This window comes from Pelodiscus sinensis, chromosome 1, assembly GCF_049634645.1.
Source record: "Pelodiscus sinensis isolate JC-2024 chromosome 1, ASM4963464v1, whole genome shotgun sequence".
Classification (NCBI taxonomy): Eukaryota; Metazoa; Chordata; order Testudines; family Trionychidae; genus Pelodiscus; species Pelodiscus sinensis.
In genome coordinates, this window is record NC_134711.1 from 229593760 (window position 1) to 229621407 (window position 27648).

The window sequence follows — 27648 nt, forward strand, 5'->3', positions numbered from 1 at the left end:
GATTTTAGCGGGTCTAGTGAGGACATGCTAAATCAAACACCGAGGGCACTCCTGCTGACATAGGTACGTCTCACTGTCAAGAGGAGTAAGGGAAGTTGATGGGAGCATTTCTCCCATTAACCTCCTGTGGTGAGGATGGCACTCTAGCTCAGCTTAATGTATGTCAACTCCACCTATGTTATTTATGTAGCTGGAATTGCGTATCTCAAGCCAATATTGACCCATAATACCCTGTCATCTCATGGAGGTGTTGTGAAAATAAATTAATGTTTGTGAAAGTCCATGAGGAAATTAATAATTCAGTCTTCAGAACAGGGTTTGAATAATTTGCAATGAATAAGGCATCGGTTCACACGCTGAACAATCAGGATAAAGCAAATATCGAAGAGCTGCTCATTAACTGAGTGCTGTCCACTGAATGAGGCAGCGTGGTCATATGGAAAAAATACATGTGATCATGCCATTAAAGATTGTATCATAATGCATACACACTAGTGGGCTGAATTAGGTTGCAAAGACAACCTGAATTCTGGCAATTCCTGTCTTTTGAGTGCTGGACTTGGCAACCTTAATAATGTTCTTTTAACACAGTTGTTATGTGCTGCTTAGAAAGCCAATGTAACGTGGTACAGCAACGGGTTAAGAATGGGCTGATCAGGAAACTCACTGGCTTCTACCTAAAGTTTGGGAACGTGATGCTGCACCACAGGAATTTAAAGATGTCAGTATCATTCAGCTACACAAAAGGAAAGGCAACCAGTTCTCTTTCAGTAACCATTGTGGCATCTCACTCTTTGACATTGCATGAAAAACACTTACCTGGGCCATGCTAAACCAGCTAATTGATCACTTTGCAGAGAAGATATTGCCTGAAAGCCTTTATGGCCTCTGCCCTGGGCACGGTACTTCACACAAGATCTTTGCAGTCCAGAAAGTTCAGAAGAAGTGGTGTGAGCAAGATGAAGACCTATATGTAATTATTGTTGATCTTACTAAGTCTTTTGACCAGTGTTCCCGCCAACATTTTCTATCCTTGGGTGGCTTGAAATTTCTTATGTGCAACATCAATATTGAGGTACTGTGTGGATGTGTACCACCAATACAAACAAGCACACACACACATATTATTGTTTGTATTGTTGGTGCACATTTTTTATTTGATTTCATATTAAATATCGTAAGCATTGTTCCTTTTTAACTAGAAATAGTTAAAAAGGAGAAATGCTTATGACATTTAATGTGAAATAAAAAAAAGAAAAAGAAAATGAACACTATCTTTGGAGTACATGTATCATCATCCTTCCTAATAACTCAAGCTAGTAAACACACTAAAATGCATATTATACCCACATAGCTCAGCTTTAAGATGCTAAACAAATCTATGAGCCAACTAGAAATAGTATTTGCAAGGAGAGCATGACTAATACATTTACTGACACTGGAAAGGAGAGTAAAAGGCATTCACTAAGGTTTATATAGTTTCTCTGGGGAATGTTTAGGACCAATGCTGTAAAAACAGAAAAAAGTTCTCATGGTTTGAAACCTTTATCTTGTGTGTGTCACCAACTCAAAGAGTAGAAGCTCCAGAGCAAATTAACACATGACTTCATGGTTTGTAGACAGATACATGTGTCAAAGAGCTTGCAAATAAGGTTTCAGCCTACAAAATAACTAGCATCACACATAGTACTTGCTACTTCTGACTCATAAGAGCCAGAACTCTACCACATAGCATAGATTTGGCCTCAATGCAATACAATATGCCATGTATTAATTAGTAACACAGGATTTTAAAAATCATTAAGATCAGAGTTTTAGATATCTGCAACACTCCAAAAATATTTGTTAAAGAATCTTTTTCTTTCTTACAGTAAGCCATTAACACCTATGTAAACTTTGTTTGAAATGTAATCATGCAATGTCCTGGCACACACCCTGGCACCCTGACAGAAAGGACTGCGGTGAGTGAGTCAGGAGACCCGAAACAAACTGCCCCTGCCTCCACTTCACAGCACAGATGCCAGCACCTACCCACCACCCTTTCCCCCACCTACCCCTGTGCAATCTGCTCCCCCACAGCCCAGCCAGGGGTGGGGATAAAATCCTGCTTCTCACATTTGCAGGATACACAGCACAAACCAACTCCCCACCCCTCCCCTACCTTACCCCAGGACACGCAGCACAAACTCCCCCCCCCACCTCCACCTCACCCCAGCTACAGAGAGAGAGTGCAGAATGGACCTTCATATGCAAATTTGACACTGTCTCCCTCAGCCTGAACAAAGACTTGAATTGATACACATATTATAAAAACAACTTTTCTTACATTCAACACCCTATTGACCACTACTTAATTAACCTAATTAACACCAGGACTACAATTGACAGGTACATTTTTTCTCCCTCTCCCTTCTTATTCTGAGGGTTCCCTTTTTTTTCCTCCACTCAAGATCATCTCATCTGAAGAAACTTAAAAAACAATGGTCCTGTAGCACTTCATCTGAAGAAGTGGGTTTTGGCCACATAAGCTCTGATACTATATATTTTTGTTAGTCTTTAAGGAGCTACAGGACTATTCATTTTTGAAGTTACAGACTAACACAACTACCCCTCTGAGACTTTTATATCAAAGACAGTACTTGTAGCCAATCCTATAATAAACTAATTAAAGACCTACTAACTTAAAAAAGAGAGTTATTTACCAGGTTAAAGCAGAGCGAGATTCACACACAGGTGAGTTATAATATTAGGTTCCAAAAGGTAATCTAAACTGCTGTTATATGCCAGCTCTGTAAGTCCTCTAGGACTAACTCAGGAAAAACAGCTAGGGATATTTTGCTTATGCTTAAGAAGCTTCACCACTCAGAACTCAATCCACATAGAGACAAATTCCTTCTTGTCAGGGATTTTTATTCCATTCTTTCAGGCTGTGTCCAGACTCAGGGTTTTTTTCAAAAAAAGTAGCCGAAATTAAATCGAAAGAACGCGGCTTTTCTTTCGACGGCGGTAAATCTAATTTCATGAGGAAGAACGCCTTTTTTCGAAAGTGCTCTTTCGAAAAAAGGCGTTCTTGAATGCAAACAGGGGTTTTTCGAAGGAGAGCATCCAGACTGCCTGGGTGCTCTCTTTCGAAAAAGCGGCTTGCTTTTTCGAAAGTTCTGCTTGCAGTCTAGATGCTCTTTTTCGAAAAAGGCTTTTTCTAAAGTATCTTTCGAAAAAGCCTCTTTCGAAAGAGGCTTGCAGTCTAAACATAGCCTCAGTGTGTAGAACTCCTTGCCAGAGGAGGCTGTGAAGGCTAGGACTGTAACAGAGTTTAAAGAGAAGCTAGCTAATTTCATGGAGGTTAGGTCCATAAAAGGCTATTAGCCAGGGGATAGAAATGGTGTCTCTGACCTCTGTTTGTCAGAGGCTGGAGAAGGATGGCAGGAGACAAATCACTTGATCATTGCCTTTGGTCCACCCCCTCCGGGGCACCTAGTGCGGGCCACTGTTGGCTACTGGGCTAGATGGACCTTTGGTCTGACCCAGTATGGCTATTCTTATGTTCTTATCTAGTTCAAGATGATGGGATGAATCCATCTTCACATCTCTTTATGGATATTGGGGGGGGGGGGCAATCATCAATGTCTTTGTTCTTTAATATTTCACAATGGGTCATTTGACTCAATGGGCCTTCTTAGGGTATGTCTACACTACAGAGTTTTGTCAGAAAACCAGCCGTTTTCAGGCATTGGTAATCCTCATTTTATGCACTTTTGAAGTGTGGATGCTGTCTTCCAAAAAAAGCTTCTTCCAAAGAAGCCTGTAGTTTAGACATAGCCTAACTGGCCAGAACTTAACACCTTCTGTAGAAAGTATGCATTTCTGCATTAATTGGTGCTGCTTTCTTGCTTGGTGACTTACACAATTATAGATGATTATAATGCAAATGCTTAAAATAACCTTATGACATGGAGTATAGATATTTTAAGTAAGCATAATACATGCAGCACCCTACAAGCATTTAATAAAATCTGAACACTGAACACCTATTTTTATACGCTGAACACCTATTTTTACAACACTAACACACAGGCTTCTCCAGCTACGCATTTGTCAGTGTTCAATGAGGCCTAGGCACCTTGGAGAGCTGGCATCTGGTCTGCCAGCATCATAGGAATTTCCCAAGATTTTTTAAAAACAGGCTTCCTTTTATGTATCTCAGCGAAGATGCAGATTTAACATTTTTACATTAGGAGGATGGAATGAGTCAAAAGCTGCCAATGACAATTACACAGGTGGTACTGGACCCATAACAGCTAAGGAAACCAAAAGAAACAACATTGAGTCCCCTCCCTTCCAATTAATCACTGTGCTTAATTTAGAATAAAGAAATGTTGCAATTTAATAATAAACTTGTTTAACCTGTTTCTTTCAAATGCAGGTGGCTGCGTATATTTTCCAGGAGATTTAACTATAGCTTGGAGGGATAATGATGCACTGGTTTTGAGCTAACGGGAGACTAAGTGAGGTTAGACAGAAGTAAAATCTGGTTAATTTTTAATTACACTGATAAAAAATATTTGACAGATTTTCTTCAAATGTAACAGAGCCTTTGCTTTTTTAATACATCTAGCCATTTTCACAGATATAGGTAAGTTAAAAATGCTCGAGAATGGGAGCTGGTTGCAGTCTACCACTTTTCCATCAAATGACATCAAAATGAAAAAGAAAAAAAAGAAGAAGAGACACCATCTTGGTTCAAAATCCCCTTAATGTGGAATTTCACCCCAGATTTACAATGTTTCTTTTTCCAAGATTACAGGGCTGGACTAATCGTCATCATTTGAGATTTTAAATATCATATTAGAGAGACAACAGTCACAATGGGTTTAGGTATACTGAAGCCTGCCTCAGCATGGCTGTGTTTAGACTGGCAAGTTTTTCCACAAAATCATCTGATTTTGCAGAAAAACTTGCCAGCTGTCTACACTGGCCGCTTGAATTTCCGCAAGAACACTGACGATCTCATGTAAGATCGTCAGTGTTCTTGTGGAAATACTGTGCTGCTCCCGTTCGGGCAAATGATTTGCGCAAGAGGGCCAGTGTAGACAGCACAGTGCTGTTTTCCGCAAAAAAGCCCCGATGGCTAAAATGGCGATCGGGGCTTTTTTGCGGAAAAGCGTGTCTATATTGGCCACGGACGCTTTTCCACAAAAAAGTGCTTTTGCGGAAAAGCGTCCTGCCAATCTAGACACGATTTTCCGAAAATGCTTTTAACGGAAAACTTTTCCGTTAAAAGCATTTCCGGAAAATCATGCCAGTGTAGACATAGCCCAGAGGTGATGGACTAGAAATCAGTGTTCCTCAACCATTTTGATATCAGGGTGTGTCTGCATAGCACCCTTACCTCGAAATAAGCTACGTAATTTACGCTACGCAATTTGCATAGCGTATTTTGAGGTAATTCCAAAATACCTTATTTCAAAATTTGGCGCTGTCTACAAAGAACCAAATTTTGAAATAAAGAGCTATTCAGATAAGCTCCTTAATCCTCATGAAACAAAGGTTACAGGGACACCAGAATGCCGCACCCGTTATTTTGAAATATATTTCGAAATAACGGGCATGTTTAAAGAAGCAGAATTGCTATTTTGAGATACTTCTGCTATCCCAAAATAGCACTGATGCCTAGACATAGCCTCAGAGATGAGGTTGCTGCCTTTCTAAACTACATCAGGAGATCTCAGAGATCAGCACTGGTCCATGGACCGGATGTTGAGAAACATTGGAATAGATTACCTCTTGAGGTCTCTAAGGGTACATCTACACAGCAACATTATTTTGGAATAACTAGTGTTATTTTGAAATAACTTAGTCTGCATCTACACAGCAGGCAGTAATTTTGAAATAATGTTGAAATTCTGTCAAGCTGGAGGACTTCTTACTCTGACTCCTGTAACCCTCATTGTGCAAGGAGTAATGGAAGTCGGAAGAAGAGTGCTCTATTTTGAAATAAATGCTGTGTAGACGCTCCCAAATTAGAAATAAGCTATTTCTCAATAAGCTACGCAATTGACGTAGTTCAATTTGCGTAGTTTATGTTGAGTTAAGCCCTGCTGTGCAGATGCACCTTTACAGCCCTAAATTTCTATGATTCTATGAAACAAAATATATAATAGCAAGTGATGGCCAACGTTTGGATTTATCACTTTTGTCATTTGCAAGATCGTCCCAAACTCATATCTTTAACATTTTTCTTCTACCACACACCACCATGCACAATCTTTCTCTATGTGTATATTTTGTTTAAAGTGTCCTGGCAGCCTACAAAAACCAAGTAAGATAGGCAATGTAATTATATTCTACTTACATAGAAATTAATGGTAAAACTTGTAAATGGCTCACTAGCTTGTAATACTGCTCCAGAGTTATGATTAGCAAGTTATTCTGCAGTTATGATTAGCAATGAAAATATTAACATGAGACATGCACATTATTTAAGTAATAATTTCCACCTTTGCAGGTTCTGTCACAATGCACTGAGCCAAATGGCTCGTGTAGTCTGTGGGATAATGCGCATTATAGGAATCAAGTATCAGAGGGGTAGCCGTGTAAGTCTGAATCTGCAAAAGCGGCGAGGAGTCCTGTGGCACCTTATAGACTAACTGAAGTGTTGGAGCCATAAGCTTTCGTGGGCAAAGACCCACTTGCATGCTCCAACACTTCAGTTAGTCTATAAGGTGCCACAGGACTCCTCGTCGCTATTATAGGAATGCGATTTCTAAAGCACACTAACGTGTTGCTCATTTATTAGTGTATGCAGACCCTGTTGGTGTGTACTAAATGTACCCTAGTGTGCTTTAATATATTTCACTTTCAAACAGTAATTGTGGGTTACTCTTTATATCACTCTTCTAAAGTCAATGGGACTACTTGTACAGCAGGGTGCTACCCCACAGGAGGAAGGGTAGCAGAGCTTGGCACTATTTATAGAAAGGCCCAAATTGTAAAATGTGGACTGGAGGCTGCAACTGAACTTTCCCCAAGTTTCAGCATGTTGAGAGTTAGAGTTTCAATTAGGGCCATTTATATAGATAGGTGCAAAATGGAAAAGACAATAGGCTCCCTAAATTTGAGCTGAGCTGGATGCGGGGTATTAACTTGGGCCCCCTCTTTATTTACTAGGGATGTTAGATATGTGTAATTGGATAGTGACATTTTAGTGGTTATACGACTATTTGATAGCCCCTGGGGGGTGAGGTCGGCAGCTATCACGCTCCCAGTCCATTCCCGGGGAGCCCCCTGTCACACTGTACTGCTGCTGTGGAGCAGCCTCTGTCTGTGGGGAGCTCAGTTCCCCCCCTTGTGGACAGGGGCTTCTGCCACCCCACACTGCTGCCTCTGTATCATAGGTGGTAGATGGGAGTCAGTCTGCACAGGAAGCAGGTTTTTAAACTGGCTTCCCTCACAGACTGGCTCCCACCTGCCATCTCGTGCTGCTGCCTTTCTATCAGGCAGCAGAATGGGGGTGAAGGGGCAGGCAGATCCAGTGCTCATGGGGAGCTAGTTTTTAAGCCAGCTCCTCACAGGCACTGGCTTCCACTCCCCCCCACACTGCTGCCTCTGATAGAGAGGCAGCAGTATGGGGGGGAAGGGGGCAGTGCCTGTAGTCAACAAGATTAACCAATAAACCCAGGCTTATTGGTTTATCATGTAGTGGTTTACACGCTGACATCCCTATTATTTGCAGTGCAAAAACGTTGATTTTTGGCAGTTTATTTTTAGGCATTAATTGAATTATTGATTTTTAAAAATAATTGAATATTAATTTTTATAGCTAGGTCTAATTCATACAGATTTAATTTATGTCATTTAATGTGACTTTGGGGACTGTAAGGCTGAATTAAAACATATTTTTATAAATTGTGATATTGTCCCCCATTCAAGGAGAAAAGTCCATATTCATAAATCCACAAATACAGCACATTTAAATTTCTTCAAGATATTATCATTAAGGGAATTTTTAAAGAAATATGTGTATGTCTAGATTCTACATTGTCAATAAACACATACCAATAGAGAAGCACTCAACTCTCCATAGTGAAAAATGTGCCTGACCTTCAAGTATAACTATAATTTTGCAATCCAATGCCACAAATCTTCAAACATGCTAATCAGCTTACAAATGTGTATGCTGTGAAAAAGTTTGAAGATGAAATTTCTGGTTAGATTTTATGTAAATTAGCCATTTTGTTTTTAAGACACAGGCCAATATTTTGTTTTTTGGAGGGTTTACAATTTATCTAATGATTTTTATTATGACATTTTTCCAATACAAGGAAGGTTTGAAGTTTCATGTTTAGTTCACATTTTGCACACAAGTGCCTTTTGGCCCTTTAAATACAGCATTACAGGTCATTTACAAATTATGATGTTCTGCAGTGAAATCTTCAGAATGTTCTGTGCACTTCTAGCAGATACAGTATCTCAGGCCCACAATGGATTATTATGGTCTGAAGAATTTAGAAACCTTGTCACATCCCTTCTCTACTGTGCAGAATCCATGGACAATTTAATTATTCAGCATCTCTAGCTCAGATCCTGTGCACTTTATATATTATACCTTTCTCAAATGATGCACATGATTACCTGTGAAATTCACAACAGAGTATGCTAAAGGTTTTCTAGAGCCTATCGATGTATAATGATTTTAAATCTGTGCATCTTTTAAGATCATTTCCATTTACCTAACCTTCCTCTGTGACTGGGTCCCCCTCCCAAAGAGATTTGTAGCAATACCAGTATTTGTGGTAATCTCAGATTTTTTATTCCCATGGCTTCTCTCTTTTTCCTACATGGAATAAACTTCCTTTTATTTTGAGTTGTTGGATGTTTTGGATGTTGCTGTTGGGAGGCATCCTGAGGTGAAATAAGAAATACTTTGATCTCTGAGGAGAAATCAAAGGAAGGTCTGAGCCCAAACCCACTTTGGATTCTTAGCCTAAGGGATGCCCTGGGCATTCTCTGCCAGAAGGTGTTGGAATCTGTGCTTGCAAAATAAGTAAAAACAAAATTGTCTCCTTGTTTTTCAGCAAATGCTTGACATCAGCCTGCGTGTATAACTAACTTATGGACAATCTAGTTACAAATTTACCTGTATGTCAAACTTTACTCCTGAATATCACAATATTGATATGGCTATAGACTTCTTCAGCAAAGCAGAGATGAATTACAACATGGACTATATCACATTACTCTTTGAAAGGCAACAGACAGACTGCTAAGCATCGACGCCAACTCAGGAACCGGGGTGAATTCTCATTGGAATGAGCTGGGATAATACGGCATTATATAAAATCAACTCCTCTTGATGAAAACTGACCCAACCACACTGCCTGGGTAGCTCCATCAAGCGTTGCTGGAACCAGTTCAACACATTCTCAGTCACATCTAGCTAGTCACCTAGGCAGTGCCAAAGAATCCAGCCATTTACAAAATAAAAAAACCTCACTGAGAGTTCTGATAGAACAACAAGGACAGGCTTCTTTTTCCACAGTGGTATGCAGAGCATGCGTAACTTTCAAGGGCAATCTCGGTACCATGTCTGTGTCTGACTCCTGGATAAAACTGGTCAAACAATTCACTACTGTCCAGAAAGCCCACCACTTTCTTTAGGAACTTGTCAAAAGCCATCAGGAAATACAGCATGTCCATTACTTCTTACGTTGCACATGATCACAGCATGAGGTAACGTGGCTTCAGGCATTATAATCACTCTCCTTCTAATAGCAGCTTTTTAGAATTTCCAGACTGCTGAGAGCCTAAGAATGGTGTTACTATTCAGGTGAAATGAATATTTGTGTGTCTATTTCTCTATGTACTGTACATATGTGACAGATCACAACAGGTCTGAGAACCTCCCTTTACCATCTCGGTCATCTGTTTTCGTCTGTGAATTATAGGTAGTGTAGAAGATAATTTAGCAAAAGAAATGCAAATTAATGCAGGCAAAAATGAATCATACAAAGCAAATCAATAAAAGCAGTTCTTCACAAAATAAGCTAGCAGTATTTACAAAAACAATCTCTTTGGAAGTCAACATTATTGGATTTATCAAGTACTACATAGCTTAGATTCCAATATACAATTTTAATTATAACCGCATTTTAACATATTTTCCATCTAGGTTTATATATTGTGTAGTTTTCTGTTTTATTTACATAATTTACCATTTGTACATTATTTCTCGCTGTGTATGGTGCTTTATGAGGATACATTAAAGCAGGTAGTAAAAGTTCAATTAACCATCAAAACTGTAGCCAAGTGCATATTTTAATGTTCTTCAGAGAGAGCATTACTGAAGTATTATAAAAGCCAGACTAGGACTTTCATAACTGCATGTAATAAAACAACTTAAATCATCATTCTAAACGCAGAGCCATATTTACCTAAGGATGGTGCACTTTGCTTCATCCACTGCTCCATCTGCCCAGCCTAGGATCCTGACATTTGGTAAGAAAAAAGGAGAGGATGCTATGCCTTCGCATAGACTATTGCGCCCTAAACCAAATAATGATCTGTACTTGGTATTCCTAGCTGTTTTATATTGGCATTACTAAATTGTGTTTGTTATGTCAGGATTTTTACCAAACTGGGCCTCTGAGGTACTTATAACTAGGGATGTCAAAATGTGTGCATTTGCGTAAATGTGTAATTGCTGAATTTTTCAGTTACATGCTTAAACGTGGTGAGGGGGAGAAGCGGGAGCCAGTGCTCACGGGGAGCTGGCTTTTAAGCCATCTTCCCACAAGCACCAGCTTCTGTTCTCTGGCCCCGCTGTCTCTACATCAGAGGCAGCTGTGTGGAGGACAGGCAGCTAAAAACTGGCTCCCTATAAGCACTGGCTCTTGCCTGCCCCTGCCCCTGTGCTGCTGCCTCTATAGGGGGGGGGGAGAAGGCAAGTAACTCTGCAGAAGCTGGTACACGCAGGAATCCAGCTTAAAAGCCCACTCCCCATACATAACAGCTCCCGTCTCCTTCTCTCCTGTTGCCTCTAATACAGCTGACTCCCACCCTGTGTGTAACCATGTAATGGCTGAAATTTTCTTCCATTACATGGTTACTTATTTACACACATTTTAATATCCCTAGCTAAAACCTAGTTTTTCTACTTTGTTCTGGTCTAGATCTGGTTGAAATATTTTGGCTGACATCATTTTGCATTGAAAAAGGCAGATTTAGGTTGACCAAAAACTTCAAGAATTTGTGTTGATTTCATGGAATTGTTTTGGCCAAAAGAAAACCTTAAATATTCATAAAGTTTCATTTTATGTTTCCAAAATCAAATGTTTTAATTATTTTGCTTCAAGGTAACTTTTTGTTTAAAACAATCCTTTGTTTTTTAAATAAAGTTACTCAAAATTGTTTAAAAATGATAAAAAAAATCATGCAACCTTAGATCAATTTTTTTTACCATTCAAGTCATCAACATTTTCATTTCCGTTTGACCTAAAACAGTTCCTCCCCATTTCCAATATTTTTGAGTTGCTAGAGAACTGAAAAAATTGTAATTTGACCAGCTGTATTCCTTAAGTCCCAGTCCAGTGCACTAACCACAGACCATGTTTGTTACATGTATATAGAATGTTTTTATAATTGACAATGTAACCCTCTCCCACCTTGTACATGTCACTTTTCCTCTTGCAATTTGCAAAGAACTGCTTATTAACAGAAAACAGTGTATTCCCTGCAATAAAATACTCTTAATGTCCTACCCTTGTGTCGGAGAGGTGATGTTTGATTGTGGGCCTGAGAGGAAAGATAATATATATGGAGATATACCTATCTCACAGCTGGAAGGGACCTCAAGAGGTCATACAATCTAGTCCCCTGCCCTCACAGCAGGACCAAGTACCATACCTTACAGATTTGTCCCAGACTGCTAAATGGCTCCCTCAAGGATTGAACTCACAACGCTGGGTTTATCAGGCCAATGCTCAAAATGCTGAGCTATTGCTCCTCCAGTAAAGAACCAAAAGTGGCAGCTCTGAGTCTTTCCCTTTCCATGCATCACACACAAGGGAAGGCAGAGAAGAAGTGATTTCTCTGCATCTCCCTGTTGCTGTTGTCTGGTCTGTAGAGCTGATGGAAGAATTGATTGGGTGTCCTGTATCCCTCTTCTTCGATGTGAAGCCCTCAGAGCATGCACCAGCCACCTTGCTGCAGCTGCTTCTCGGCCCTTTAAATGCTCAGCAAGGGGTCAATTTTGACAATGTCCATGTTTTGTTTGGGGTATTCATTTTGGTCTTCTTTGTAGCAATCTGGAGACTGCATTAATTAATTTACATTAATAAGGAGTAAGGGCATGACTTGAAAGTGGTATTTGAAATTGTAATTTCATTACAATTTGCAGGTGAGAGGCTTGAAAAGACCAATTCTCAGAGATAAACACGAGGCCTGAAACAAACCTGATAGAGCCTATTAGCCTGGAGAATGCAGGGGAGACATTAGGGCTGTGTCTACACTGGCGCGATCTTGCACCAAAGAGGCTGCTCTTGCGCAAAAACTTGCTGCCTGTCTACACTGGCCGTGTGTTGTTGCGCAAGTAAACTGACGTTCTACTGTATGAAATCAGGGCTTCTTGTGCAAGAACTATGATGCTCCCGCTCAGGAATAAGCCCTTTTGCGCAATTGTTCTTGCGCAAGAGGCCAGTGTAGACAGGCAACATGAATTTCTTGCGCAAGAAAACCCTATACAGGCAGTCCCCGGGTTACGTACAAGATAGGGACTGTAGGTTTGTTCTTAAGTTGAATCTGTATGTAAGTCGGAACTGGCGTCCAGATTCAGACACTGCTGAAACTGACCTCCAGTTCTGACTTACATACAGAATCAACTTAAGAACTCTGCCTGGGGCTTCCTGTAGTCAGCGCTGGTCAGTTTCAGCAGAAGCTGACTTGGGGACGCCTGGGGCAGAGCAGCTGGGGTGCTGCCAGGTTGGTCCAGTAGTGCCCAGAGCGGGCGCTGCAGGACCAATTGGCAGCGCCCCAGCTGCTCTGCCCCAGAGTCCAAAACAAAAGCCTGGTCTGCTGGGGGAGGGGGGAGCACACTAGCTGCGCCCCCCCCCCCAGCAGACCAGGGACACGGGGAGCAGAGCCGCAGCGGCAGCGGGGTGCCGCGCCTCTGAGGCTTTGCTCTGGCAAAGCCTCAGAGGTGAGGGACCCCGCCGCGGCTGCGGCTTCAGTCTGGGTGCCTGTGGTCTGCTGGGGACGGTCCCCAGCAGACCACAGGCACCCAGACTGAAGCGGCAGCAGCGGCGGTTCCCCGCGCCTCTGAGGCTTTGCTCTGGCAAAGCCTCAGAGGCGCGGGAACCCGCCCGGTGCCCCTGGTCTGCTGGAGACGGTCTCCAGCAGACCAGGGGCACCGGAGCAGCTTACGAACGGGGCTTTCTCGCCCCGACCTCCGGGGCGAGAAAGCCCCGTTCGTAAGTGCGGATCCGACATAAGTCGGATCCGCGTAAGTCGGGGACTGCCTGTAGTTAAAATGGCCATCAGAGCTTTCTTGCACAAGAGAGTGTCTACACTCTGCATGGATGCTCTTGTGCAAAAGCATATCTCTTGTGCAAAAGCACATGCCAGTGTAGACGCTCTCTTGCACAACTACTTTAACGCAAGAACTCTTGTGCTAAAGAGTTTTTGCACAAGATCATGCCAGTGTAGACGTAGCCTAAGTCTTCAGACTGAGGCAATCTTAATGAGAATGGTCATTTCCCCTCACTGGGAGAGGATGAGTGGATTCAGAGGTGCTAGGGGTTAGGCTGGAGAAGGCCAAACCTTAATATTGATTGTTTGGCATGGAAGTCATTTAATTCTGCACCAGAACCAGGTAAATGCAATACCCTGGGGCTTTTTTATTGTTGTTGGGTTTTTGTGGGTGGGGGTGGGGTGGAGGAGTTAGGGAAGGAATCCCTGGAATTAAAGTTAAAAAGCTAATAGAGCTGCTATGAGTCTGCCATGCCAGGGTACTCGTCCTCTTTTGATTCCTTATCCCACTCCAGCCAAAACTCTCTCAGATGCCTTTCCTAGGTAAGAAAATGCTGTTGAAATGTCCATCAGAGTCTCATAGAAGCTCTTCTGATACAGAGTGAAAATACAAGCAAGAAAACTTCTCCATGTTGCTCGGCAGACTGTGAAGGCAGGCTGTTTAAACTTCCTGTAATGGGCAGGGTGGACAGTAAAGCTTTCCCACAGTGCACCACAAGTGAAGGGCTAAAGTGGCCACGTGTTGGCAGTGTGAGATATCTTTAGTGTGACTCGAGTCTGTGTGCTGAGGGTGGACACCAAAGCCCCCAATTCTTTGAACCTACATTAGAAAATTCTCAGCACAGGGTTAAGAATTAATATGGACACTCAAGCCTCAGGTTCTCTAACACAGATCAGCCGATTCGAGTCCTATTAACCTCTGGCTTACACTGCAGTATAGACAAATCTGTGATGTTATTACACAGCCTCTAAAATGTATACCGTTGCGTACATTTCAAATGGCTAACAAATCCTGTACATCTGAGTGAAGTATACAGTGTGGAAAACAGTAACTCATATATCCCTCAGAAGTCACTTTCTATGCCTGACATGTCAGAGTCATAGATCCTCAGGCCAGAAGGGACCACTGTGATCAACTAGTCTGACCTCCTGAATAACCAGGCCCACTGACGGTGGCAGTGCGGGGAGGCAAATGGGGCAATTGCCCCAAGGCCCAGTGATTCTAAAGGGCCTGGGTGCCTGATCACCACTGCTGCTACTGCAGCAGTGGTGGTAGCAGCTGGAGCCCTGGCCCCCTTTGAATCGCTGCCAGAGCACCACTCCATGTGGCTCTGAAGGCTGGGTATGTGTGGGTGTGCATCATGCTTTGGGTGGCATTGAGGGCTGGCTACCCCACATCTACCCTTTCTGGCTGAGGCCACACCCCTTCTGAGGCAGATCTGGCCCTCCCCATCCCTTGCCCCATGGTGCTATCGGTCCTGCTGTGAACAACACAGGCCACAGAACTTCCCCACATAATTTTCATAGCACGTCTTGAAGCATATTCACAACATGCAGAGAAAGCAGATTTTTGCTTGCATTTTAATTTAGGCAAATCCAGTTTCATAATAGGTACTCTGCTCAGCAAGATACTTTTCATTCACCTAATTGTGATCCGATGTATCATTAGATATAACTGTTTTCAATGATCTGAGGAAAACAAGTTGGGGAAAAAAGTGAAGAGTTCTTGAATGGTTGAAGCAAATCAGAGAGGTTGTTTTAAATCAAATTTGTGGGATTTTCTCTCTCTATAGTATGATCGCTGATTAAAGCGGACAATATAATCTACAGCTGGATTACTGTAATTAGAGTTTTGTTCTTTAATAGCTGGAATTTTCTTTGGGCATAATTTTTTGGGGAAAGCCATCGTTAGGGGCATTAGATAGAGTAGGTTTAAAATTATGTGTTGCATTTCTTCAAAACCCATGATACGGTATCAGAGGAATTTGAAAAATTCTGTTTGCTAATTTGATCTTTCTGATGTGTGAGTCAATTTTGCTAATTTTGGATATTTGCAATCAGTCTAATCCACCCCATTTCAGTGACCTCCATACGTACCATTTTGGGATTGAAGGTCAAGGATTTCTGATGATACCTAGACAAAGGGCTCAGAGGATAATTGTGGAAATGCTTTACTTATAAATAGTAGCTGCCTATTGTACTATTTTTAAGGGGAAAATTAAGATATATTTATTTTCTGTTGTTTATCTATTTCTGCTTTTTAGATTGCTTTTATTTTTTATTTTTATGGGCTGCAAATTGCTTAGGGACATGCTGCATGGAAGGCACTACACGGGAACAGCTTTTATTGTATTGCTCTCTCTGAAAAGGTTAAGCAGTTTTATTGCAGATGTCTGCCAGAAAAAGTCACATGTATCACTAATGGAGAAAGCAAGTGATAAAAGCCTCTGAGTTGATGGAGATAGTGAAAAAACAGTCTTAGAGCCTGTGACAGCATTCTGAAAAAAAAAACCTCACTCCGTTTCTTATCAGCAGGTTGAGGAAGCATCAGACCGAGGTACAACAGTTGTATTGTAACTGTTTCTTGATTGCATTTTGTCTTCTAATTCATACTGATGAGCTTTTTCCTAGGGAAAAGCAGTCCTGGGAGACTACTGTAATTTACACAGAATCTCACCCCTTTTATTCAGAAAGACAAATATTCAAAGATCAGGTCATTGCAAGGTAACGGGTCTATTTGAACCAATGGGAATTTAAACTTTATTTTGATATGTAACATGATAAAGTACCTTGAAAAATGAACAAGCCATTAAAAATCCTTTAAATGAGTGATGACTGCACGGTGGAGCCATTTTTTATAAGGAGCAATGGGGAATTTGAATAAACAGAGTTAAATCCTTTTTGGTTTTTGGCTTTACAATATCCAAACCAGCACAATTCCCAATCTTTCCTCTCTCTGACTATAAATAGCAAGTGACCTTTTTAAAAAAAACAATGAAACAACACAACCTCTGGATTCAAATATATTTCAGGTTCAAGAAGCAAATCAAATGACCTCTTACCAAACTTGATGGTGTAGGGATCTAGTTCAGTGTTTGGAGAAGTAGATGTGTAACTTGCAATAACAATAACAGGAGTTGTACAATATGTTCAATTTACAATTCAGTGAGCTAAAAATGTATCATACCATGATGGCATTGGCCATGCCTGAGCTATTTTTGGGCATGATTTATTTTTATTTCATAAAACAGTAGCTTTTAAAAAAAAGGCATTTGTACTTACATATCATCGACGATGAGCTTTGTTTTTCTGCAGTCTTTGTGTGCACAGGATAAAGATGGCCAAGTCTCTGTTTGGGAGTGTGGCTTGTTGCAGAGAACATTTTCTGAATTTATGGTAACCGTTTTCTACAACAAACAATACAGAACACATTGAGAATTTGACCACTGAGTTGGAAAATGCAACTAATAAACAATGGAAGTTTGTCTGCATATTGGTTTGCTCACTATTTCAACAGGGAGGACACGTAACTAACTTGTCACTGATAGCCACAAATTCACAGATATTGCTAGCCGTTATTTGTAAACAGCTTTCTAGTTTCAAGATGATATGAAGAAGAAACAGAATTATTAGTTACTAGTTGAAGGGCCAAAACACAATGAGTATAGTTATTAAATCATAGACCAGTTGTTGTTATTCCACATGTCCAGCCATGTTTCAATGTCTTGACTGGATTTTGTTGTTGTTGCTGTAATGTACACCAATTTGGGCTGCTATTCTTATTTGACAGTAATTGCAACAGAACAAAATTCCTTCTGCTTCAGACAAAAGAAATTCCTCCTGCTTTAGACAATTGAATGATGGTCTCCATAGAAAGCTCCATGATCTAACACCTTGCATTCTCTGTAAGTAATCCACACTATCACGTGGTCTTGGTAGTTAGGACAGATTGGCAGATTTGCTAAACCAAAGCCAACCTTGACATTTACAGTTCATGAGCTCTCAACTTCTGTATGGGACACCCAGATAAGTTCAGTGGGATATTTTCAGATGAATATTCAGATACATAAAACTTAAGGACTATTAAAATGTTGAACAAATGAAGCAGTGACAGGCTATGCAGAAAACTGCAGTGGAATGCATTAGCTAAAGGTCTGGATCATAAAGTAATGACTTTTTACTTCCAGTTCCCAACACATTTATCTTGGAAGGAATTTAAATTATTTTCCAGATATCAAATAATTACAACACCAAATGAGTCCATAACCAATGGTGTTTAAAAATGTACATTTACAAAGAGAAATTGGTCAGTCCAATACATTAAAAATGCCTTTTCAAGGCCCTTTATAGAGGCTGTTTTTCAAATAATTAATTTTCTTTCTTTCTGTTTATTAAGTGTATTTGTGAGAGACTCTAGAAACACCTAACTAATTTAGAACAACATATTTAAACAAAACATCTCAAAGTTAGATCAGAAATAATTACTTCCCCCCATCTCTTCCCCCTCTTCACCCCTTTCTGGAACAGGCCAGTTGCCCTGAGCAGAAGTGACTTGAGGAGGCTCAGGCTAAAATTCAGTTTCCTGCTGCCAGATATAGGCTCTTGATCAACAACATAAACTTACATTGAAGTCTGAAGGATGTGGCTGTGGTTGGATTTCACTCTTATGTTTTTTGCTGGAGGACATGGAAGGTAATAGACTGCTGCCATTAGGTCTACAGGAAGAAGTTAAATCATCGTTGGAGTATTTGTGTTTTGATGCATCAGAGAGGGGTGAGATGGGCGACTGAAGCATTTTCTCATTTTTATTTATTGGTATTGCCAAGCTAGAAATGGAAATTACAGTAATAGAGTGTCAGAAAGCTGACTTTGAGAAAGGCAAATGTTTTATATATTATCAAAACTTTGAATTTTAAAACCTTAAACCTGCTGGCAAGATGAAGTCTATTGATGTCTGGAAACAACTTTACAGTATCAGGACCTAGAGTTCATTTACAAATTTGGATCATGTTTCTTCTCTTTCCCTCCAGGGTAAATACTCATTCTGGGGTTATTACGAAGTCTCTGTCAGAGTACTTGAAAAAATAAGGAGATAAATGGGCAATTGCTCACTGTCTTTTAAGGGTTACTTGGAGAAGGAGATGAGGCTCTAACGTGTAACTTTAGGTTATGGAGTCCTATTTCACAATAACAGGTGACAATTTATAGGCCCCAGCAATAAAACCATATGTGAATTAAACAGGGAATGTGCTAGAAGATGTCTCTGTTCTCAATAACCAGGTTTTGGTAATTTAATTTACAGTAATTTGGGGCAGGTTTGGAAGACAAAGAAATATGTGCTGGTAAGCTCACAATGAAAACAAGACAATGTGCATTACTACATCCACTAAAAGAGAAGGCTGCATTACAGAAGCCATTTTAAGAGAAGCCACAAATAGGAAAACCAAGCAAGTAGCAACAACAACAATAAACTATAAAGAAACTTTCCATGTACTGAATTGAAGAAAATACTTAACTGAAAAATTAAACCAACAGAGTATAAACATTTTTAAGGGAGATAATTTTGCATTGTTACTAAATTCGAGACTGAGTAGATAGAATATTCTAATGCACATTCCCTTCACTCAGCTTATTCCTTTGTACAGTTTGCACTTCTTTATAGGTAGTGTATTAGACACTAGACCCTTAATATAGATTGTCTCAAAAGTGAATAAGATACAAAATACACTATGTTTCACCACATCATTTCAGAGACCAGGACTAATTAAACATTAGGCTACCAAATACTTATTCATTTATCTTATGAGTCTTTAAAAACTTGAGGAGGCAGAAACCATAGCTCATTATTTATACCTTTGTGGGCTCATAAGGTGGAACTTTTAAAGTATGGCTAAAGGTTTTTTTTAAGGGCCTACACTTCATATGAAAGAGACAGTCAAGGTGAGCAAATGGTCAATAGTCATTTTTTGGGAAGAAAAGATAATGGATTTTAAAATTAATTTAAAATATTTAGGAGCCTCTTGCTGATACTCCAACTTTATTTTTTTTCAACTAGAAGCTCTGTCCTGATCAGCTGGGTTCCTACATCATTATCAGAACCCTACCAAATTCACAGCCATGAAAAATACATCAGAGATGTGAAATCTGGTGCTGCCCATTCCGTAAAATCTGGTCTTTTGTGTGCTTTTACCCTGTGCCATACAGATTTCACAGTGGAGAGCATTGTTTCTTAAATTGGGGGTCCTGACCCAAAACAAATTTCCAGGGGCAGAGAGAACTACAAGGTTATTTTAGCATGGTTCAGAATGTTGCCACCCTTACTTCTACGCTGTCTTCAGAGATGGGTGACCAGAAAGTGGCAGCTGTTGGCTAGGCACTCAGCTCTGAAGGCAGTGCCCTGCCAGCAGCAGTGCAGAAGGGTGGGGATACCATACCCTGACATCCTTACTTCTGCGCTGCTGCTGCAGGCAGTGGCTCTGGCTTCAGAGCTGGGCATCCAGCCAGCAGCCATCACTCTGCAGCTGCCCAGTTCTGAAGGAAGTGCTGCCACCAGCAACAGTGTACAAGTAAGAATAGCAAGGACACCTCCCCCAGGCTAACCTTGTGACACCCCCCCTGCAACTCCTTTTTTGGTCGGGACCCCTACAATTACAAAAATGAAGTTTCTAGAAATGTCAGATTTAAATAGCTGAAAACATGACATTCATGATTTATAAAATCCTATGACCATAAAATTGACCAAAATGGACCGTGCATTTGGTAGGGGCCCTCTCATTACCAGGGGGTAAGGATAAAGTAGCCTGAAGAAGCTGCAGCTGCTTTGAAGTGTAACAGCATGGGGAAGGATAATCAAGTGGTTAGGTTATTAGCATGGAACTCAGGATGACTTGTGTTTAGTAACATGCTGTATGAGTTTCTGCATGACATTGGGCAAGTCACTAAACTCACTGTGCCTTGTTCTCCCATTTGTAAAATGGAGATAACAGGACTGCCCTACTTCACAGAAAGGTTCTGAAGATAAAAACATTAAGGATTGGGAGATGTTATGGTAATACAATCTACATAATTACCTTGAAGGGAGGGGAAAGGAAAAAAGAATAGGGGATGGGGAAGGAGCATTTAAGAACTTATTTGGTGTCTTTTTTATATGCGATTGGTATTGGAAACTCTGCTTGTATTACATGTGACACACATTCTATCACTTTTAGGAGGTGTGGAATTAACTCCAGGAAAAAACTGGTTCAGAGAATGGTAAACATGTCAGACTTTGATGATCATTTTGAGAATGACAGTGATGTAAAATTGTAGGATACATTGGTAATAGGAATGGTATACTTGCATCCTATCAACCACAATAAAATACACTACTACATGTGATATTTTTATTTTATGTAACATAGGCTAGTTATAGGAAGACAGATATTTTAAATGCATATTTTAAATATACAAAATGTATCTGAAGTTGTTCCTTTGCATTTGTTCAATATTATAAATAAGAATTGTTCAGAACCTACAATGCTGAAAAGAGAAATAAGTATACATAAATGAATATACAAGGAATACTAATTATGATTTAATATTAAAAAATAATCAATTTTAAGGTACCTCTTTGCATTTGCCCTGTAAAATATAATGAAAAGGATTTTTTTTAATATCTCAATAACCTGGCTGTATTAAGCAGCATGCAATTGAAATCTAAGGTGATACATGACTCAAATTTCTTGCTAGCAATCTAGGAAGAAACTGTGCATGATAGAACTGACAGAATGATAGTAAGACAGCTTGCACAAATCTCTGCAAACAGATAGGTGGATTTTCATCACTCATTTCATGCTTTGTATCCTTTGGAATTTTGGCTGTTTTTATAGTCACAACAAGTTGTGTGTCCTAAACATACCAAATAGTATAGAAAATATTTGCCTGTAATCTTTAGATTGTCTGGTGCTTAAAGTATGCAAGAGTTGAGAATTCCAAGCATCAATTCGAGTACTTTTCTTTATTTTGTCCTCAGGGTACACTGCTTAATTATTATATTGAAATGAGATATATAATAAGCAAAGTCTGATTTTGAAACTCATAACAATGTGGTGGTGGGTAAAAAGGAATAAGCATGATAACCTAGTTGGAATGATGTCCAGAACACAATTCCTAGGAATACTGTAACGTTTCAGTTTACTGTCCTTTTGTTGCTATAATTATTTATTCCTGGATCCAAACATTTGGGAACTCACAACTTCTTTATGTAACAGAATAAAAATATGAGTACAATTATGTTAGGAGCATATTATAACTATTCATAATATATATATATATATATATATATATATATATATATAAAAAAAAATAAAAGAGAGAGAGAGAGAGAGCAAGAGAGAGAGAAAATTAATTAGGATAATTTTTATACATAAAATGTGATAATTAAAAAAAATCTACACTATCAAATGCCAAGGAACAGATCATATTATGGTTTAGTTAATTGTAGAGACTAAATTTTAAATAACAAGGAAATTGCATACCTATGTTCATTCTTGTTGCAATGATTTGCTGCTGAAGTACCTGGGGCAGAGGCAATTAATCGTGAAGAACAATCTCGCTCTAAATGAGTCTTTTTGATCTCCCTATCCTCTTCTTCATTTTCACACTGAATGAAGAGAAAAATGATCATCTTTTGAATTTTATAGGTGACACAACTCGCATGTACAGATGCAAAAGATTCCTGGGTATTACAATAAATTGGGGCCTGTAGTTTGATGTAACCCAGTGTTAACTATTATTATTTAATTTTATTTATATAGTCCACAGTTTATACAGACATGCAGAAAGACAGTTCACTGCCCTGAAATGCCCAACATTTTTATAGACAACTTGCAAGCAAAGGAGTAGGAAAGAAAAGTGACAATTATTTTAACCATTTATCTCCATTCATCTCTAGACATTATCTTTTTATATCTGTTTTGTTAATTTCCTCTACATCTCTTACTCACACCCAGACTGGTCTCCTTTCACTTTCTTCCTTTCTTTCCCCTACTTTCTTCTATGGGTCCCATGTCCTTTGCAGGGGCACCGACAGCCTCTGTGGGCCCCTGGGCTCCGCACTCCAGGAAGGGGCAGGGCTTCGCGTGGAAGGGGTCCTCTGGACTCCCTGGAGCATAACATGCCCCTCTCAGTCTTCAGATCTGCACAGAACTCACAGCGATTTAAAGGGCCCAGAGTGCTGACTTCCGCTACTGCCGCAGTAGCAACGGTATTGTCTGGGAGTCCTGGTCCCCTCTGAATTGTGGGGCCCCAGGGCTGTTGCCCTCTTTACCCCCATGTTAGTGGGCCTAGTCCCTTGTCATTGTTTCATAAGTCCTACTATCTCTCTTTTTCTTAGGGTTTCTCCAGATGTTCTTATTGCTCGCCTTCCTGCCTACGAACTCCATATCCATTTCCATTGTTATCAAGGGTCCAGTCTCCTACAGGACTGAGTTCCTTCTGTTACCCATTGGGTGGGCTTCACTCATTGCTTTCCTTCATGGCAACAGCATTCTGTCTATTTACATAATACAGGCAGGCCTGGTGTTTCGGCATTAGTATTGTGTCTATAGCTTGGCCTTCCTTCATTGGGAATGATGATCATCCTACATCTTTAGTACATTCTTTGTGTTGCTAGTTTACCCATGTTTTTAGAAAATAGTGATGGGTTGCAGCAGTTAAACCTGTTTCTGCTTATACCAATGTGCCTGCTGTACCCTTATGACATTCATCTATAATGGGTCAGGTGCTGTTTCCTTGTCTTCTGCCCTTTTTTATCCTTTTTCATTGTGCCTTTCTGTCTTCTCTAGTGTACACAAGAAGGTAATATCCCATTGACCCTTCCTGGGTCATAGTGGCACAGCTATGGTTATGCTTCTGCCATTCTTTGACCATTCCTGGTCACTCTCCCACGATTACTGCATACTACTTTCTAGGCAGTACAAACCAGATGAAATGCAGACATTCCTGTGAAAGAAGGGAAGCTCAGTGGGTCTCTCTGTACGATGTTTGAGCTGTGTTCAGAATTACACATGGGTTATGGCTACATGGCAGGAATTTGTCAGCACAGGCAATGCAAATGAAGTGCTCATTAGCATTTCTTGCACTCTGATGTGCATAGTCTCTTCTGATCCATTTTTTGGAAGAGGTTTTTGTGGAAAAAAAACACAGTGTAGACAGGGCAAAACCCCCTTTTGTGCAAGATCCTGTATACCTCCTTTTTTGAGGGATAAGGGATCTTGTGCCAAAGAGTTTATTTTTTTTGGCACAAAATGGCTCCGTCTACACTGCGTTTTTTTCCGCAAAAACCTCTTCCGCAAAACAGATCAGAGGAGACTATGCAAATAAGAGCACGAGAAATGCAAATGGGCGCTTCATTTGCATTGCCTCTGCCAACAAATTCCTGCAGTGTAGATGTAGCCATGGAGTGAGAGCTGCACTAGAAAGCTGTTCTCACTGGACAGATGGGGATTGGAAATCCTCAGCTGGTGTAAAGCTGGTGCATTTTGGCAGAGTGAGAAATATAGGTAAGTCTTGGCTGCAGGAAAGACATAACCAGAGAGGTGCTGCACTCAGTCTATCCCTGGCTGGTGTAATGGCTGCTACTGGGCTAAAGTCTGGACTCAGTTATACCCACTGAGTTACACAGGATTGTACTGATATAACTGAGAAAAATGATCAGCCCAAATGGATCATGAATTTACCAGCACACCATAAGTTAAGCTACATGTGGTACCTTTGCAGGATCGGGCCCTTTATCAACATCTTGAGATGACACAGATGCTATTCACTATCTCCCTTCTCCTGCCCTCCCACACAGTGAAGACTCAGTATTGCTTTTGCTCACACTGCTACATTCTCCTCATTTCCTGATAGGCATCCATTTCAGATGTCCACATTTTGAGAAAAAACCTGTAAAGGGCACTGTTTTCATGAGGGGGGAATGACAATGTGTCAACTGGAAATGCATTGTGGGCTCTGGCAACTTTGACCCCTGCTGGCTAGAAATTTTACTTTTGCTTATCAGTATTTTTCCTCTCCTGTTCCTTAAAGGACTGTTGTTAGTTCAAAGACGCACACAGTAGGGGACTGAGTTGTGATGAAACACTGCTTCAGAAAGTCGAATTCAAATAAGGTATTATTGTTAAATGCATCATACATACACGTTATACTGTTTGGGTAAATAGATCATATAGACAGACAGATAGGAATACACAAAACAGGCTTTCCCGTACAGCCCCTCCAAAATCAAAGAAACCCAATACAGCTTACCTTGCGTTTCCTTCTGGATTTTGGCACAACCTTTTCTGCTGGTGGGTCTGTACTATTACTCTGCTGAAGGCTAGCTTCTTCTTTTGCTCCAGTGCTCATTGCCAATGGCTCCTCAGGTAAATGCTCTGGAATTCTGGACAAAAGAGTCAAATCAATTTTGACCCACAGTGATTTTACCTCATCATTGTCTTTCAGAGGAGACAGGAGCTCATTCCTGCCAAAAGGAACCAGCGTGTAAAACTGTTCCTCCAGCTCCTTTGCTATATCATTACTAGTCCTGGCATTAATGGAGCCAAAGGCACTGCAGCTGCTGTTAGTTTTGTTGGTGTTACTGATCACGGAGTCCTTCAACCTCTGGTCGTTTCCCCCTGAAGCAAAGGCCACAGTTTGAGGTTTGTGCACAGGATATTCCTCTTGTTCAGATTCTGAATCTGAAGATGATGATGAAGACGATGACTCTGTCTCAATAAATTCCTTGGATTTGGGTGCAGTTTTGCTTGGTCCTCTGGTGCGTCTCTTTTCGCATGCAGCGGCAGAGCGGGATTCCTTTCTGTGCCCAGTTCTGCTGCTGTAGGGCCTGGCTTTAGGTTGTTCACAGATGTTATTTTCCAAAAATATTTGGCTCAAGGCGAGATCCTCAGATGCATGGCAGTTCAAGGCATCCCCACCAGAGGTCCTCTCTGTTCTTCTTGGCTGCTTTTTACAAGTCGTCCTTTTCAGAGGGCCACTGTCTCCAGAAACAGCTCCAGTGGTAGAAGGTGATTTCTGTTTCCCTCCTTTATTTCCTGGTGCTTTACTAGCAGTTCTAAGCCTCAGCTCCTCTTTGCTGGGGTTCTTAATTTCCTTGTCTCTAAGGTCAGTTTGGCAAATAGCTGGTATTTTCTCACACTCCTGTCCTTTATCCTTTATCCTGCTATAATACTGATTGCTCTCCAGTCCATGGTTATCATTTTGGTTAAGAATAGGTGTTTTGTGAGGATTAACTTTATTTAGCCACTTATCCAGTTGCCACTTGTTTGATGATGGCTGCTCAGGCTGAAAGCAAATCAAACAAAACAGTGTTTAATACATTTCCAACTGTGAGGAATGTCACAGTCTGTATTGGTATAGATGCTGTATAAGCTCCGAGTGAAAATAACTAAACCACAGGGCTCACATTGTGTTTTATCTAAAACTGTGGCTATGCTGGTCTCACTGGACAAGGTAAGGGTTCAGCTTCTGGAATTAATACTTCTTTTTACCTGGTACCTTAGAATATGAGAGAAGCCTTGCCACCAATGTGGTGGAATCAAAGAAAAAAACCCAATGACATAAAAGACAGATAGGGCATGTCTACACTACCCTCCTAATTCAAAGTGGAATGAGGAGTATAGCTAGTTCGGATTAGGAAGCCTAATCCGAACTAGCTACTCCGTGCCGCGTGTAGCCGCGCGGCACGGGGTTCGAACTGCCGGCATTTAAAAATGGCACCGGCCGGCTTCAAGCAAATGAAGCCCGGGAAATTCAAATCCCGGGCTTCATTTGCAAGTGCGGTATGCCTACATTACCCTCCTACTTCGAATTAGGAGGGTAGTGTAGACATACCCATAGAGAGTGTAAAGCTAGTGCTCTCTTTAAATGTACTACATTTATTAGAGTACCCAGTGATGGAGTTAAATAAAATTCCTCTGCTATTCATGGGGGCCTTGACGTTAGGAACAGAACAGAATGACGAAAGTTCAGTCTGTTAGAGACAGGGTGTGCTGCAGAAGTGGTATTTTTCAGTTTTGAATGAGGTTGGGAAGGAGGACAGCTACTGTGATTCATACTTCTTAAAAGGTGATTCATGCAGTGAGCTATTGACATCCACTTTACTGGGAAATGCTTCCAACTTTCCAAATGAAAGAAAATATAATGATGATAGAAAGACAGAAAAAAAGACTACAGAATAAAGAATAGGCAGTAAAAAAGGGAGATAGATTTTGTGTCTTATAACATTGCTAGTAAAGACAAGATATTTAGGCACTAGAAGGGAGTTTTAATTGCATTATTTAGCTAACTTTGTAGATACTGCTGTCCCCCCCCCCCGCCCAGCCTGGTATACAAATGCTAGAATCATGCAAGATAATCCAAACATTTTTGAGTGTGGAGATATTGCCAGTTCATCATTTAACATGTATTGTGTAGCTATTAATTTTTCTCCTCATTTGTATCATAACATGCTCAAGTTTTAAGCATGCATCTAAATCACAATGGTGTTTGAACAGTGAAGAAGTAGAATAAGAGGAAGTTACCTTGTGCAGTCAAGATGGTTCTTTGAGATGTATATCACTGTGGGTGATCCACTTTAGGTGTCGGTGCGTGCTCGCATTGGCAATCAGAGACTTTTCATAGCAGTCCCCTGCCTGGTCACACATGTGCAGTTGGCTTCTGTTAGAGCCATCGGTGTATGCTGACTCCATGAGTGATATGGCTTTCTCTGTTCCTTCTCTATTGTGGAAAGAGCTGTCTGATCTCCAAAGTAGGGGAGGAAAAAGGGTAGTGGAACATCTACAGGGACACACATCTTGAAGAACTATCATTACTGCACAAGGTGAGTAACTTCCTCTTCTTCTTCAAGTGCTGGTCCCTGTCAGTGCTCCACTCTAGGGCTATGTCTACACTGTAGCCTTCTTGTAGAAAAGCTTATTTAAATGAAGCTCGGTGTGGAATATCACCTCACTTCATTTGCATAACTAATGAACAGCCGTTTTTGCGCATGGGGTTTTTTTGCACAAAAGGAGCCTCTTGCACAAAAACAACTGCTAATTAATTAAGCAAATGAAGCATGGCAATATTCCACACCAAGCTTAATTTGCATAA

The 27648-nt window shown here is 40.6% G+C and overlaps 1 protein-coding gene across 7 annotated transcripts in view; it reads right to left on the minus strand.

Annotated features, from left to right (window-relative positions):
• Window positions 1-27648, minus strand: part of AFF3 (ALF transcription elongation factor 3) — a 561437-nt gene that overhangs the window by 24723 nt on the left and 509066 nt on the right. For 5 of the 7 annotated variants that reach the window (XM_075916945.1, XM_075916939.1, XM_075916954.1 and 2 more), the window contains 5 exons: window positions 24808-25842; window positions 22038-22162; window positions 18146-18347; window positions 16804-16928; window positions 10431-10484 (listed from right to left, as the gene is read on the minus strand). In XM_075916945.1, the coding sequence (XP_075773060.1) occupies window positions 10431-10484; window positions 16804-16928; window positions 18146-18347; window positions 22038-22162; window positions 24808-25842 (1541 nt within the window). The remainder of the gene's footprint in view (window positions 1-10430; window positions 10485-16803; window positions 16929-18145; window positions 18348-22037; window positions 22163-24807; window positions 25843-27648) is intronic. The other 2 variants (XM_075916933.1, XM_075916923.1) reach the window with 1 other exon arrangement.